Source organism: Myotis daubentonii, chromosome 11 (genome assembly GCF_963259705.1).
Source record: "Myotis daubentonii chromosome 11, mMyoDau2.1, whole genome shotgun sequence".
Lineage (NCBI taxonomy): Eukaryota > Metazoa > Chordata > Mammalia > Chiroptera > Vespertilionidae > Myotis > Myotis daubentonii.
In genome coordinates, this window is record NC_081850.1 from 14,543,800 (window position 1) to 14,559,374 (window position 15,575).

General features: G+C 46.6%; 2 protein-coding genes across 10 annotated transcripts in view; one reads left to right on the forward strand and one right to left on the reverse strand.

The window, feature by feature from the left end:
• The window catches only part of MOB3B (MOB kinase activator 3B), a 184,518-nt gene that overhangs the window by 3,925 nt on the left and 165,018 nt on the right, over positions 1 to 15,575 (forward strand). For 3 of the 9 annotated variants that reach the window (XM_059656505.1, XM_059656503.1, XM_059656504.1), the window contains exon 1: positions 211 to 546. The exons of 1 other annotated variant lie outside the window; for it this stretch is intronic. The gene's annotated coding sequence lies outside the window, so the exon portion shown is untranslated. Of the gene's footprint in view, positions 1 to 210; positions 547 to 15,575 lie in introns of those variants that run through there. 5 more of the 9 variants (XM_059656509.1, XM_059656506.1, XM_059656512.1 and 2 more) reach the window with 4 other exon arrangements.
• Positions 5,660 to 6,485, reverse strand: IFNK (interferon kappa). Its single transcript, XM_059658735.1, has one exon. It carries the CDS (start codon positions 6,318 to 6,320, stop codon positions 5,694 to 5,696), a length of 627 nt encoding a protein of 208 aa, XP_059514718.1. The 5' UTR covers positions 6,321 to 6,485; the 3' UTR covers positions 5,660 to 5,693.

The window sequence follows — 15,575 nt, forward strand, 5'->3', positions numbered from 1 at the left end:
CAGCCTGCTCAAATAAATCCAGCATAATCTCAAAGTATTTCCCCAAGATGAATGCTCCCCTCTGGGAGGCCGTCAAGTCAGATAAAGGATTCCCCTCTCCAGGTCCCTTGGAGCCTTGGGTGGGGCCTTGTGTGCCCAGAACGCATCCTTTCTGGTCTGATACCTCCCTCGCCCTCCTGGCCAGAGGGTCAATGCCTTTCCTGAAGGCTGTGAGCCCCGGTAGACTGTCCACTCCCCACCTCTTTCCCTAGGGATGATGACCCCAGGGCGACCTGACTCCTTTCCCCCACGGAGCTGCCATTCCGCGAGCGGCCGCCAGGGGGTCCCCGCTCGGCGCCCCCGCGCGCCAGCCGCTCGCCGAGAGCGTGTGGGGGCTACTTGGGCGCAGAGAGACTGCAGCCGGAGCCCGGCGCTCGCTGCCCGGAGACCGGCGTGGCTCCCCGGGAGTCGCCTCTCCTGCCCCGAGCTCGCCCTCTTCTCTCTGCCGCTGCAGCTCACCCGGCGCAGGAAGCCGACAGGGCCCCGGGCCGAAGGTAAAACCCCGCGGTGAGTGAGCACACGCTCCCAGCGAGGGCGGAGGTGGCGCCGCCCGGCAGCTGCTCACGCCCGGTCGCGCCCAGGCGGGCAGAGGTGCTGGGCGCACCTGGGAGCGGGTGCGACGGGGGGGGGGGGGGGAAAGGGTTCGGGAGGTGGTGGACCCCGCTTCCCCGCCTGCCCAAGGCTTGGCTCCCGGCCGGCTCTTCGCGCGTCCTTCCTGGTCCCCACCCTGGGTCCGGGGCCTGGATTCTAAAAGATATATCAGCATAACCCATCTTCTTTCGGGGTACAAGTCTGTCCCCGAACCCAGCGCGGGTCGCAGACGACTGCAGGGTGCGTGCTGGGCTGTGGGTGGCGGGAAGACAAACTTTTACAAAAGTGCGCCGGGCAGGGGCGACGTTTGGGGCGCCTTGATTTAGCAGAGGCTCGGCGTGGGGCTGTGGAGGGGAAGGGCGCTGCGTCCGCCCGGTCGCCCCTGAACTGTGGATGCTTATTTGGGGGGAAAGGGTGTGTAAAGGACCTACAAATCCCGCTGAACCCCAGGGCCGACAACTGTCAAACGTCTGCAATCCCGCCCCTCCCTTTCCCTCTATGAGGAAAAAGGTGAAAACCCTTTAACTTTCCTTGGATTGTTCCTCCCTGCCTTGGGACCCCTCCCGGGAGGATAAACGGCCCGCCCCCGGCTCCTGCTAAGCAAGTACAGAGACCCCGAACTCCTCAGGATGCCCTGGCACCCACCTTGCTGACCCCCCCCCCCACACACACACAACCCCCAGACGTCCTTTCCTTGGGGACCACGCGACAGAGGCCATCGAGGTCCTGGCGAATGGCCTTTTGTTTCTCCGCGTCCCCCCTATTGTGTGCTTTCCAACATCTGGCGGGGCTGGGGCGACAAGGAAGCCCCTAGCGCCCTCCACTCCCGCCCCCACGCCAGCCGCCCGGCCCGCTCGCGCCCGGGATCCCGACCCCGGCGAGGCCGCCCCACCCCGGCCCTGCGGTTGGAAGGCGGAGGGAAAGTTGTTCCTTCCCCGCCCCCTCGGCCGCCTGTGGCCCAGGGCGCATTTCTCAGATCGGATCCCGCGCGCGCCGCAGAGGGCGCAGGGCCCACAGGGGGTGCCGCTTTCCAGAGTGCAAGCGAGGCCCCGCTCCACCCCGGGTGTCCTTTCGGGGCGGGGGGGTGGGGGTTCCGGCGGGTTTCAGTCTCCGCAGCCGGCGGGGATCGGGGCACTCGGGCCGGCAGGGAGCCCCGGTTCTGAGATTTGGAGTTTCCCAGGGTTGGAGAGCTGGCGAGGAGCCTTAAAGAGGACGAGGAGGGAAAGAACCCAGGGCGCCTCAAGCTTCGCCTGGCAGGAACGGGGAGGCGGCCCCCTACAGAGTGAACGTGGACTGCTGGCTGCGCTCAGGGTCCCAAGTTTCAATCCCAGAGCCCTCGCCGCGTTTGGAACAGGAGGACGCGAAGGCCACAGCGCAGATGCCGCCCGGGCAGCGTTCGCGTTTCCAAGCGCCAGCCTCTGGGACTGGCCCGGAGCGGCCCTGCGGGTGGCGCCCGCTGGATGATAGGTGGCCCTCTTGTCCTGCGTTCCCCTCACAAGTTAGGTGCTCACACGCAGTGCTTGTTCTTAGTGAGTGTGGGCTATTGATTAAGGAACTAGGGCAAAAGCAGAGTAGCCCCTTTGAGATGGCAGGGTCCTCCTCCAGGGTGCCCAGGAAGGGGCTCTGTGAGGAGGCGGAGTCTGTGCACCTGTTGCTAAGATACTAAGAGCCATACCTATACCGGTGTTTCCTGTGAGATGGCCGATCAGCCCCTGATCTCCCACCTTTTAATCCCTACCCCAAGCCAGGGGAAGGGGGACGGTTCCATCTGAACGCCTGCCACCTGGGTACCCACTCGGGCATTTTAAGTGCACTTGTCTCTGCAGATCTAGAAGTTTCCCCTTTACCTGACGCAACAGGACTTTGGCGCTTACTCCTTTTTTTTATTGTTTAAAGTATTACAAAGAGTATTACATATGTCTCCTTCTTCCCCCCACCGCCCCCCCCTTGGCATTCCCCCCGGCCTCGTATGCATCCATATAAGCATAACCAATGGACATAAGACCGTGGGGGGTAGGGGAGGCGCTTACTCTTAATAAAGAACAAAGGAGGCTGCTAATCAGGAAGGTGACACATAGAGCACTTTCTCCAGCCATTTCTGGGTTTTACCAGTGGGATCAACAAAAGAAAAAAGTAAAATCTTTGAAGCACCTGAGGCACTTTACAAACACTTCATGAAGAAAATGGTCCCCGAGGAAGGTTTGAAATTTAGCAGCAGTCGCCACAGCAGCAGGAGAGAAGCAGCAACAAGAGCTGGGAGGCTCTTAAGTGCCCAAAGGCATCCGTAACAGTGTGGCCCCGCACTGCTGGTCCCAGCTGCCCCAGCAAGGAACGCAGGGTAATTGTAGTGGAAGATAAGCTTCTAGGTTTCTTTAATTTTAGAATGAGATCCCCTCAAAAATTACTGTAGAAAATAGAAACTACAGAGAGGTGACAATGAAAACAAAGGGAGGAGGAATATTATAAACAAGGCTCTGGGGAACAGTCTTCTCCAATCATTTCCTTGGAATAAGTTTCTGGAGGTAGGAGAGCTAGGTCAGAGGAGCTGCTGCCTTTTTAGGATATTTGATTGCCTTATTGTCCTGGAGGGACTTGTGCCAGCTGACCCTCCCCCAACAATAGACAGAGGATCTTTCCTATACCCTACACCCCTCTCACCCTGTAGCAGCAGTTCTCAACCTGTGGGTCGTGACCCCTTTGGGGGGTCGAACGACCCTTTCACAGGGGTCGCCTAAGACCATCGGAAAACACATATATAATTACATATTGTTTTTGTGATTAATCACTATGCTTTAATTATGTTCATTTTGTAACAATGAAAATACATCCTGCATATCAGATATTTACACGACGATTCATAACAGTAGCAAAATTACAGTTATGAAGTAGCAACAAAAATAATTTTATGGTTGGGGGTCACCACAACATGAGGAACTGTATTAAAGGGTCGCGGCATTAGGAAGGTTGAGAACCACTGCTCTGTAGTATTCTTTTTCATCTCTGCCAGACAGATGGGAAGGGAGTATCTTACTGTCGTCTCCTTTTGCATTTTTTAAATCATTAAATTAGATGAAACACATTATCTGTTAGTGTTTCTTCCTTAGGGAAGATACTAGTTTGTGTCCTTACCTGTTTTTCAGTGGCCTTGGTTTTGTTTTTTTTTCCCATCTAGAGGTGCTCTTAGCAAAAGCATTCTGTTCTGACTTCTGCCCCTGCCTGTACGATCTCTTCCCTCTTGTACAGCAAACATTTGGCAAGACTACAAACATAAATTACGAAAGTAACTGACATAATCCCAGAAGAGTTATTAGGGAGGCCATGCAAAGGCATTGTTAGAGCAATTCATGGAAAATCCAAGTGCATACTTTCTGCTTAAGTAGTTTGCACACCCCAACTCCTTTACAGCTTGTAGTACTATTGTTTTTGTGTTGTTCTGTTTTTTTTTTGTAGAACAATTCTGTTGATAAGATGTTTTATTGAGTGGATGATACTAACTCATTTTATGGTCTGCTCCTTCCACTGATAACCAGCATACCATGATGCACAACTTGTTCTTTTAATTATTCTAACTTTTTGACTGAAGTTTGCCTCAGTTTTAGCATAAGACTTCCCGTGTGGCTGTACTGTTTGAGTCCTATACTTGGATGAATCTTGAATCTAAGCACTTTAGCAGCACACTGTCAACACAAATAGCAGGAGATTTCTCCCAGGGGCTGAACCAGGTACATGTTACCCTCTTTTGTGAATTTGTGTAGCCGAAACCTCGATGCTAGAGTTCTTGCTTGAAGGTAGACAGGTGATTCTGAAATGGGTTGGAGGAGAAAAAGGAAGATAAAGTTCATTTCAGCTAGACGGTGGATTAATACAGATGAGGGACCACATAAGAAAATTTAAGTAAATAATCTAGGTAATCTGGGTACAAAATAACTTATAAAGAGATAAAATATATTAAAGTGTTGTGTATTATTAGAATAATTTACTTAACATGGAGAAAGTGATCTTCTAACTGGGAAAATACAATATGAAATTCTACCATAGTATGACCGTGGGCCTTTCATTTCAGACACACAAAACAATGAAGTCAGATACTACACTTTTCTGTATCATTTTCCACCCCTTTACATGTATAAGTCAAATAATATGCATTAGGAATGAACAGTGCTGTCTGTCTGCCTTCGAATCATGGGCTCTCAAAGGTTAAACAGGATCTTAATGGTTTCTAACTCAACCATCCAAAACGAGAGAGTGGATCTTCGCTCTCCTACAAACTTCATACCATTTCAAATAAACCAAGCTGAGAAACAAATGGGCCAGAAATTTCAAGTTTTGTGTTTTTTTTCTCTTTTTGAGAGCAGGGAGAGAAAGGGAGGGTTTTAATTATGGAAGTTTGTATAAGCTCTTTAAACAAGTTGAACTTCAGACTAAACAACCTGGGCAGCAAGAGGGCTCAGTCATTGAGGTGTTCCATTTTCAAACATCCTCTGATCCATATTCTCTAGCCATTGGCTTGGTGAAGTTGAAAGGTGAAGTTCAAAGCATGTACAAAATAGAAAAAGGAAAGAGGAGCAGAGAGTAGAAGCAGGAGAGGGAATGGCATTCCTTTAAAACTTTGTAACAACCCTGACCGGTTTAGCTCAGTGGATAGAGCGTCAGCCTGCGGACTGAAGGGTCCCAGGTTCGATTCCGGTCAAGGGCATGTACCTTGGTTGCAGGCACATTCCCAGTAGGGGATCGATGCTTCTCTCTCATTGATGTTTCTAACTCTCTATCCCTCTCCTTTCCTCTCTGTAAAAAAATCAATAAAATATATTAAAAAAACAAAAACAAAAACAAAAAACTTTGTAACAAGACTCTTGGTCACCCCGGGGACAGTGGGCCTTACTTCTCTTAAGTGAATGTGGCTGATGTTGCAAGGCCAAACTTTAGAGACAGTAAACATTACATACGCCACCACCAATCCAGCCGAGAGCAGGCTTAAAGAATAGCCCAGCAATTCTTAAAAGAAAATAAAGAAGGAGGAGATTTTGGAGAGAAATGAAATGTTAGTTTTTAAAAAATCTACCTTATTTCCTTCTGAGTAGTTCTATGAGTGTCTGAAAGTAGTAGAAACATCTTCTGATTTCCACTTGGACGATCTTCCAGGCACAGTGACTATACTGCTTGTCTTTCAGGAAACTGCTTATCCTGTGGAAATACCTCCTCAGTTCTAAGTTGCTGGGCTGGGGGGTCCTAGCTCCCGAGTGTCTCTTCTCCTCCTCCTCCATCTCTTCCTTGTCTTTCTTTCCCTTCTCTTCTTGCGAGCATTGTTCCAGGTACTGCAGTTGCTGATCAAGTCCGGTTTGGATTTGTTCCCGGTGTTTCTCTTCCCCAGTGGACTGGAAGGTGGGTTGAGCAAAGATGTTGAAGGCCAGCATGGACATTTCATAGAAGGCGCCCTGGATGTCTCTGTGCAAAAGAGGCTGGCTGTGTGCTAGGACCTCTCGGGGCAACTGGAAAGCTTTGTTTTCTCGTAGGCACTCCAGGGGAAATGGTTTGCTCATGTTGGTCAGAAGCTTCACATTTTGCCAGGTGACTCTACGAAGATGAATATGTAGCAAGTCACAGCCCAGAGAGAGCGTGCCAGTGATGAACAGGCCCGTGAGGCACGCCGGCCACACACACTTTCGGATCACGTCAGGCTGGGTGTTCATTTTTCTTCTAGGCCAAAGGATTCATAATACTCCAGATGAACGACTCTGTGCTAGGTCTTACGTATGCCGTTGTGTGCCTTTTATACACCTGAATATCTTCAGTGGGGAGGAGTTTTCTCATTTGTCATTGTATGGTTCTCAGGGTTTCGGCCCCTTTCCTTTACCTGTGAGGCTTTTTTTTGTTTTTTTTTTTTTTCATTTTGGGTGACTACATTGACTTTGGAAATTCCTAGAAGCCCGGATGATCCATCCCAGTACTATAGATCACAGTAACAAGACTGGTGCAGAGTATTTGAGAAAGAACTGTAGGCTGTGTCTCTATACACTCACCCACCAGTATGACATAAGAGAAAGGGATCCTCCAAGAATTTAATCATAGACTTTGACCAAGTGACTATGATTATTTGATTGTAAGGCTGATCTTGTTAAATTAAGCTTCTAGATTTGGATATTTTCTCTTTTTATTTGATTTTTCCAGGCCTCACAAAAGATTAAAAAAAAAACAACACAAAACAGTTGGTCAATTGATCTTGGCATTTATCAAATAAAGGACTAACCTGGCTGGGGTTTTTGTTGCCTTTAGAAAATGTTGATATTCTTTTGTTGTTGTTAATCCTCACCTGAGGATATTTTTTCTCCCCATTGATTTTTAGAGAGAGTGGAAAGGAGGTTGGAGAGACAGAGAGGAAGAGAGAAACATCAATGTGAGAGAGACACATCCATTGGTTGCCTCCCGCATGTGCCCCGGCGCTCTAACCACTGAGCAACTGGCTGGGGTAGAAAATGTTCATATTCGCTGACTATTCCTTCCTTTACTTAAAACCGAGCCAGGGCTTCCATCTAATAAGACTCAGTTCCAATTCAGTTGAACATAGAATACATGGGAATTCAATGTACTATTCTTGAAACTTTTCACTAAAAAACCATATATGTTTATATAAATACACACGTATATTTGTAAGTGCACACACAGCCTCTATAAGGTGCAAAGCACATCTGAGGGCAACACCTTCTTGTATACCTCACGTAACAGCTTCCAACTCATGGCTGTTGTTAACCATCTTTAAGTTCCCTGTATTTTCTTCCATGTACAGTGTTGTCATTTTATTTCCTTCACCCAAATTTTTCTGCTTTTATAGACATTCCACATCATATCCTCATTTATTGCAAACTGTAGTTTTAGCACCTAGCACATGCCAGTCACTGGGCAAGGTCTTGCAGAAGGAGGAGTAAGGTACAGTCCAGGACCTCCAGGGGTCTGTGATGGAGAAGCAGGCATGCTCGAGTCTTTCAGGGAGCAGGAGTCATTGATAGGCCCTCCCTGGAGCAAGGACCTCATTCCCCAAGTCCTATAAACATTCACTGATGCTGATGTTGACAATATTCATTGACAAAGAAGAAAAGATGGTTGACATGCATATCTTCCCCACCGTTAGTATTGCCTGATTTAGCAAATAAAAACACGGAACACCCGGGCAATATTTGGGATGTACCTATAAAATCATTCAATGTTTATTCCAAATTGAAACTTAACTGGGTTTTCCCTATTTTACCTGGCAACCCTCTCCACCATGCAAGCTTCCACTGACCTCATAAAGCAGAAGTCAGACATGAAGTTCTCTGCAGGAAGCTCGTCCTCTGCCAGCCGTCACCTGGTGCACAGGTGCATTCAATTGTGTTTCTCTGCACTGGCTTTACTGTGTACGTATCCCTCACAACCATGTGCACTCCAAAGGGGGAACTTGCCATGTTAACACAAAATAGTACACACACACACACACACACACACGCGCGCGCGCACTCACACAGTGACTCTGATCAGAAGCACTATTGGATGATCAGTTTTTAGTCATACCTCTGTTCCATAAAAGCCATCCCTTCTGAATATATCTCAGAATATAATCATAAAATTGAAAAGAGACACAGTGTAAGGAAACATTCTTGCCGAAATGTGTCACAACTGCCCAGCCTGTCACTAGTGGGCTGTGTGTGGTCATGGCTACTGTTTCCCTGATCTCTGTTCTCATTTCTCTAGTGATGTCTTGAGATTATTTACATTGGTCAAGCTCTCCTCAGAGGGGAAGCTGGTTGGCAGGCTTGCCGTGTTGTTGATGGAACTGTGGGAAGTGCATGTGGATCACACGGTGAATAGTAATGGGCAGGACACAATTTGCTTGACAGAATATCAATGAGCCACTTCAGTCTAGACGAGATAACTGTGATTCAGCTCAGGGGCATTTGGCATCTGCGGGTAAGATTCATTGCTCTTCGTGGAAAGGCAAGTTTCAATCCAGCACTCGAGAGTAACATGTTGATCATCCATGTTACTCAGAACTGGAGCGTAAGTCATTTCATTTGGGGTCAGTAGGTGATTGGGCCCAGCAGAGAGCTCAGAGATGGGATGCCTGTGTCCGTGTCTGGCTGTGCTTCCCACAGGACGTGGGGACAACAGCCACCACAGAGTTGTGTGCAGCTCTGTTAGCACCAGACCCACCCTGGAGACCCACCCTGGAGCTCCATCAACTAGGCTTTCTCTCATTCCTCCTGTTTCCTGCCTTGGGATTAGCCTCTCCTGTGGCCCCCTTGTCTGTTTCTCTCTCAGTGATGTACCAGATGTAGACATGTATAATGACTGCACAGGTAACACCTGGATAGGTTCTTATTGTAAAAATTCAAACATTTCAGATACATGAAAGCCAGGATTGTCAACGAAGCCTCCGCTCATGCCCTGTCCTCCCAGGCAGTAGCTACGGGTATCAGTTTAACTAGGTGTCCTTACTTGATATCTGTCTCCACACTAAACACTAAGCTTTGTGAGTGCAAGTGCAACAACCAGCTTGTTGGCTGCACCCTCTGAGTGCCCAGCAGACCCCTAAGAGATCAGGGGAGACCTGGGTCACTTTCATGGATGATGTGTGGCTTGGGAGTTGGGCGACTTGCATATATATTTAATTGCCAGAACAGGATTATAAAAAGTGTAGTATGCTTTGAGGTTTAATCCTGTAAGTGTATCTCTGTGACTGTCTATATGCTAAGAATATAAATAATCTACTTTATAAACCCTTTGTGAATAGGAGGCCCAGGATAATGGGTCACCAGACCTGGATCCTATCTTGGCACCTGGCACATAGTGGCTACTCAATAATTCTTTGTTGGATGACTAGCTCCTGGTGCTGGCTGACAGTCCTTGGTGTTCCTTGGCTTGTGGATGCTTCACTCCAAGGAAGTCATGTGTCAATAACAGGGAAGTTATTTTGGGGTTTAGTTGAGGTATAGGGTCCGGGTAGGACAAAGTCAGGGGTTGAGGACAGTTGAGCCCACAGAAGGGCAAATGGAAGCACCAGCGTCCGTTCAGTGTCCTCTCTTACTCCCGTGGCTGTTCTCTGGGATTCCCTGGGGCTGGTTAGGTCGCGAGCACCTCTACTCTAGTGGTAACACATAGTTTTGCATTGTGTGGTTGACTCATGTATCTTTCCCTACAGGCAAGACATGTGCCTTAGTTTTGTTTTCATGGCATCCCTTCTGTAAGAGACTAACTGCTTGTTGAATAAAAGACTGCATGCGATTTCTTATGTTTTTCAAGTTTGGGTATTAACCTGTGAGGCTCACCTGCTGAGATGTGATCAGATCATCCCTCCCACTTCCACCCCCAGTAGTGCCACTTCTTGTTTTAAATGCTCCGATGAGCTGTTACTGTATCATACTACCCTAAGAGAGACTCTTGGGGCAAACTTACTCTTGGTTCTGTTTTTAGCCCAGCTTTGGGTTATACCTATAGTAACTTCCCACACAGGAGTCTTTTGAGCTCTAAGAGAATGATCCCTGATAAAAGGGAATTTAACATGATGGGGTAAGGATTCAAATATATGAGTACACACCATCAGAAAAACCTACCCTCAGTTTTGGGATTCCCAGAACAGCTTCCATTCATGTGTTTGTCACACTATGGTTTCTCTTGGTCCATTTGAACCCCAATGGGGATTTCATTTCTGAGCACATAATGTTTCAGACGTTGGCAATGAAAGATAACACCTTCGAGAATAATCCTCCACTTTACCCCGGAGTAGATGTGGGTTTCTTCCCAGACCACATCAGAGAGTGCCTGTAGTCTAGAAAGAAATGACAGGAGTGGAGTGGGTGATGGACAGGGATGTCCACTTGTCTAGGATAAATATTTTAAAAGGAGTTGCCTCTATTGCATAGATGAGGACAGTGTCTTCTTTTAATCACTATCATCTTGTATGTGGTCATAAGGTTTCTTGACATTCATAAAGAACAAAAAAGGCATTATTATGGAAAAATTTAAGTGAGCTTCTTTTAGACTGACAGAAGACTCACATGCTCCAAGTTTTAGGTTTTTGGTTTTTTTTTAAATGTTTGAGCAATGCTTGAGTTTAGGGTGGTGTCTAAGAAAAGGAGTTGCGGGAGGTATTAATTTCCTAGAACTACTGTGAAAGTTTCCACAAACTGGGTGGCTTAAAACAACAGAAATGTATTCTCTCGGAAGGCTGTAACCAGAGTCATTAGGAATATGTTTCCTCCAAACCTGCTAAGGAAGAACCTTTCCTCACCTCTTCTAGCCCCCGGTGACGGCTGGCAGTCCTTGGTGTTCGTTGGCTTGTGGATGCGTCACTCCAATCTCTGCCCCTATTGTCACATGACACTTCCCGTGGGTCTGGGACCCTGTCTTCCACACATTGCCTTTAGGTATTCTTTGGCAACGATCTGCCCAGTCATTAATAAGAATAAAGGATACTATTTATTTAATAGTTACAAAGTACCAAGTCTTTATGTAAATTACCTTTAGTTCTCACAGCCACCATGTAATGTAAATGCCATTATCCTCAACTTAAAAGGAGGAAATAAAGCTTAGAAATATTAAGCGACTTGCCCAAGGTCACATAACTGACAGGATCAGGATTCAAACCTGAGGCCACATTGTATTTTTACAGGATCTGGTGGTGCAAAATCCACTGTGTACAAAAGGACTTGAAGCAGCTTATAAAAGGTACACAATAGTAGAGAATAAAAAGTAGTTAAATCAGAGTTGAGGGAAAGCAAGTACAAGTAAACGAAGTGGAGTCAGGGGTAGAGCCAGGGCATGAGAATGCCTCATAATGGCCAGCGTCATCATTGCAGAGGACTGCACATCTGTCTAGAAGCAAAGAGAAAAATATGATCTGTTAAAGTCATCGCGGTGTCCAAAGACAGAACAAGTCAGTAACAAGGCTAAACCCCCAGTAGAAGCAGAGCTTTCCTTGGTACTGAGTCCTGGGAAGGATTTTCCTTTGGGCCTTCAAGAAGAGAGCACTGCCCAGCTGGTGTGGCTCAGTGGTTGAGCATCCACCTATGAACCAGGAGGTCACGGTTCGATTCCTGGTCAGGACACATGACCAGGTTGCTGCCCAATCCCCTGTAGGGGGCATAGAGGAGGCAGCTGATCAATGATTCTCTGTTATCGTTGATGTTTCTATCTCTCTCTCCCTCTCCCTTCCTCTCTGAAATCAATAAAAATATATCTAAAAATAATAATAAGAGGAGAGCACTATGGGACTTTTTGGGTAAAGATACCAGCCACTTCCTTATGAGGTAACATCACCACCACCACCACCACCACCTCTGCCATCAGTGGGGGACAGGACTGCACCTCATAACCCCCCTCCACAGAGGCGATGTCCTTGGCAGGCATTCCATAGGGGCTTGTTGAGTTTTCTCATGTTGAGCTCCGGATTGGAGTTCAAAAGTTCAGCTGGACTGGGAGAGCGTGTCTTCATCGTGGCTCAGAGTGGGGAAAAGCGTGGTCACACACGCTGGCATCCTCAGAGGCGCTGGCAGAAGCCGGCCTTGGCATTCCCAGAGCCCCCGCCCAGACCCAGCCTGCACTTCCTGTGATTCCTATGGAGGAGCTTTGGGGAAACTATCTGTAGGCACGACTCTCCCCCGTTTAAGTCAGAACAGGAAAAACGAGCTATCATGCTGTCATGTTGACCCAGTGCCACACAACACGGCAACGTGCGCTGGGCTTGCACAGAGTTCTGGGGTTCATTTGCTGTCTGCTCTGAGAGCCACAGCCCTAGATGTGGAAACTCCAGGAGGTGGCCTGTGGGTCTATTCTACATTGAGATACAGTTTCCCCCCCAAAAGGGCTTTTTCATAAGTTGAATCATAAAATTCAAAGCCAGGTTAGCCTGGTATCCCCAAATGTTATAGGTGATGAAGTATTAGGGCATATCCTCTTGGGATTATCAATATTGAAAACCTGGATATTTAGAGGAAAACTGTGAAGGGCCACATGGATGGTCTCAGAGCAAAGACTTCTTTGTATTCCCAAGAGAGATGAATTAAGAGAACCGAAATTCGGATGGCCCTCTTCTGGGAATGGTGTCTACTGACATTCATAATGGTCCAACATTTGACATGCCACCGACACTGTCCTAAATACAGCGCGGGCATGACTAGGCATTCCTGAACCCCGGCGAATAGAATTGTTCACCTTCATACCGAGGAGGCTGGGAAAGCACTGGCATTTGCATGTGGCGTGTGCCCAGGCTGACTTCGAGGAATTCACGCTGTGAGACCCAAAGTTCTAACGAGGTTGGCTAAAATGAAACAAACAAACAAGCACATGTCAGCGGGGCCTAGGGTGGATCCGTGTGTGATAAATGTGTCTGTGACAGGATCGAGCGTGCTTTCCTTACAGCGGAGCAGGAAATCATTGTGACTGTGTTGAAGGCACAGACACAGAGTCAGAAAGGTAAATTAAAAAAAAAAAAAATTGGGATTGCCCTATATCTATCCCCACCAGGACAGGGGATAGAGCAGTAACACTTCTTGCCAAATGTGATAATACAGGTTTTTATGGATGGTACATGGGACAAAGAATGCTAAAAGTACTGCCTATACCATTGATGGCAAACCTTTTGAGCTCGGTGTGTCAGCATTTTGAAAACCCTAACTTAACTCTGGTGCCGTGTCACATACAGAAATTTTTTGATATTTGCAACCATAGTAAAACAAAGACTTATATTTTTGATATATATTTTATATATTTAAATGCCATTTAACAAAGAAAAATCAACCAAAAAAATGAGTTCATGTGTCACCTCTGACACGCATATCATAGGTTCGCCATCACTGGCCTATACATTGCGTCCATCTATCCATCCATCCATCCATCCATCCATCCATCCATGTATCCATTAGTCTCTGAGGATATGATGCCTAAAATAAGGTATTAAAAAAGAAAAGGAAAACTTCATGTCCCCGTAGAGTGTCCAGATTTTCAGATAATACAGATTAAAAGTACAGGGTGTTACAAGTGCTGTGAAAGACATAAACAGGGCAAGAGGGTAACTGGGGAAGGTGATGGCGTGAATTAAATGTGAAGGATGAAGAAACATCACCAGTGTAAGAACTGGAGGGTGGGCATTCAGACAGAGAAAACTAGAAGTCCCAAAGCCCTGATGGAAAAGAGCTTGGGATGTTCAAGGAATATAAAGGAGATTAGTTGGGTTGGAGGGAAGGGAGTGGGGAGGTTGGCACTAGGATAGGTTGGGATTGGGTAAGGGTGGCGGGCCAAGATGGAGTTCCAGTTTTATTCTCATACCAATGAAGACACATGAGAGAATTTTAAGCAAGAGAGTAATGTGAAATGGCATGTACTTTAAGGAGGTCATTGTGGGGACACAATTTGGTCAAGAGCAGATGCTTCAGTAGGTCAGGTGAGTGTGGTGACCTAGATAAAGGTAGCAGCCGTAGAGATGGAGAGAATAGACTGATTTGAGAGATATGTTTAGCAAGTTACTTAACACTCATCTGAGTCCAGATCACATCTTTGATGATCGAAGGTCGTTTTCCAGATGTGCCATTGATAATCCATTGGATTATAAGGTCTGTACTGTATCGACATGATTGTTTTTTGATAACCAGTACGTAATTTCATTTGGCATTACATCTTTAACTGGATGGCCTTAAACTAGGTTAGGTCTCATACGTTGGACAGCAAAATAAATAATTTACTTAATTGGACTTAGGTTGGAGCTGAGGCTTAAATTTCCCAGGGTTAACCTGAGGATTAAATTCCTGAGACTGTCCCCCGATGTATTTCCTGTGGGTACACAGAACAAATGTATATCCCTGTACGTTTTGACATTTAAATAAAACAATGTATTTTATGATCAATCATGGATTACTATCTGTAGTTCTCTCATAATGGAATGTAATCATACAATTCTGAAGTTAAGAAAGTGATGCTAATCTGTTATTTACTAACTATAGACAAGAGCTTATAGCTGACCACTCCAGTCCTCTCGAATTGATTTTATTTAAAGTCTTAGAAATGTCAAATTGTCAGAAATGTCCCTCTGCCCCAATGCTCTGACACAAACTATACTCCCATGATGCACTGCTGTTTAATAGGCTGAATCAAGACGTTCTTGTCACTAATACTAGACTCTTCTTGTGCCACAGAAAGATTAAATAAATGAAAAGAAGATTCTATATTTCAAAGTTTTCAACATTTTTCTTAAGCTTTTGACGTGTCTGATGGCTTACCTAGTGTAGAGGCTAGTCTTCTTAGTTTTAGATTATTTGTGTTTTTTTAATGAGCCCGTGTCTGATTTGGCACACAGTGGTTAGATCCATAATTTTACAATAATCTATCAGTACTCCATAGTTTTGCAAACACCCCTGGACTTCCAGATGCTTCAGGCACCAGCTGCTGTAACAAACACATCCAAAAATGTGAAATGGCTCACGCATGATGGAAGCATGTAAAGTGTGGAACAGAGGTAACTTGAGCTGTAGTGGGCTTTTCTTCCAAGCAGTGACCAGGGTCACAGATGCCTTTGATCTTGTGGCTCTGCCCTCTCTCATGTGGCTTCCAAGATTTCAGGGTTTATCTTAAAAAAGCTGGGGCAAAAGGGCAAGAGCTGGAGGGTTGTCCAGAGGAGTGTTATCTGGGCTGGGCTTGGAGGGGCCCACATCCCTTCCAGTTACATCCCATTGGTGGGAACTTAGTCGCATAGTCACAGCTCAGTACCAGGGATGCCAGGAAGTGTAGTCCAGCCATGTGCCCAGGAAGAAGAGGGAACAGTTCGGTGAGCAGCTAGCCCATCTCTGCCCTGCCTCTGATCCATTTGGAAAAAGAGTCTAGCAATCAAAATGTGGTAGCACTGGTATGAGTTGGCTTGGGGCTTGGGTTGGCACGGAAATGACACAGATACCCATTAGAGATTTTTAAAAATCCATTTGAGG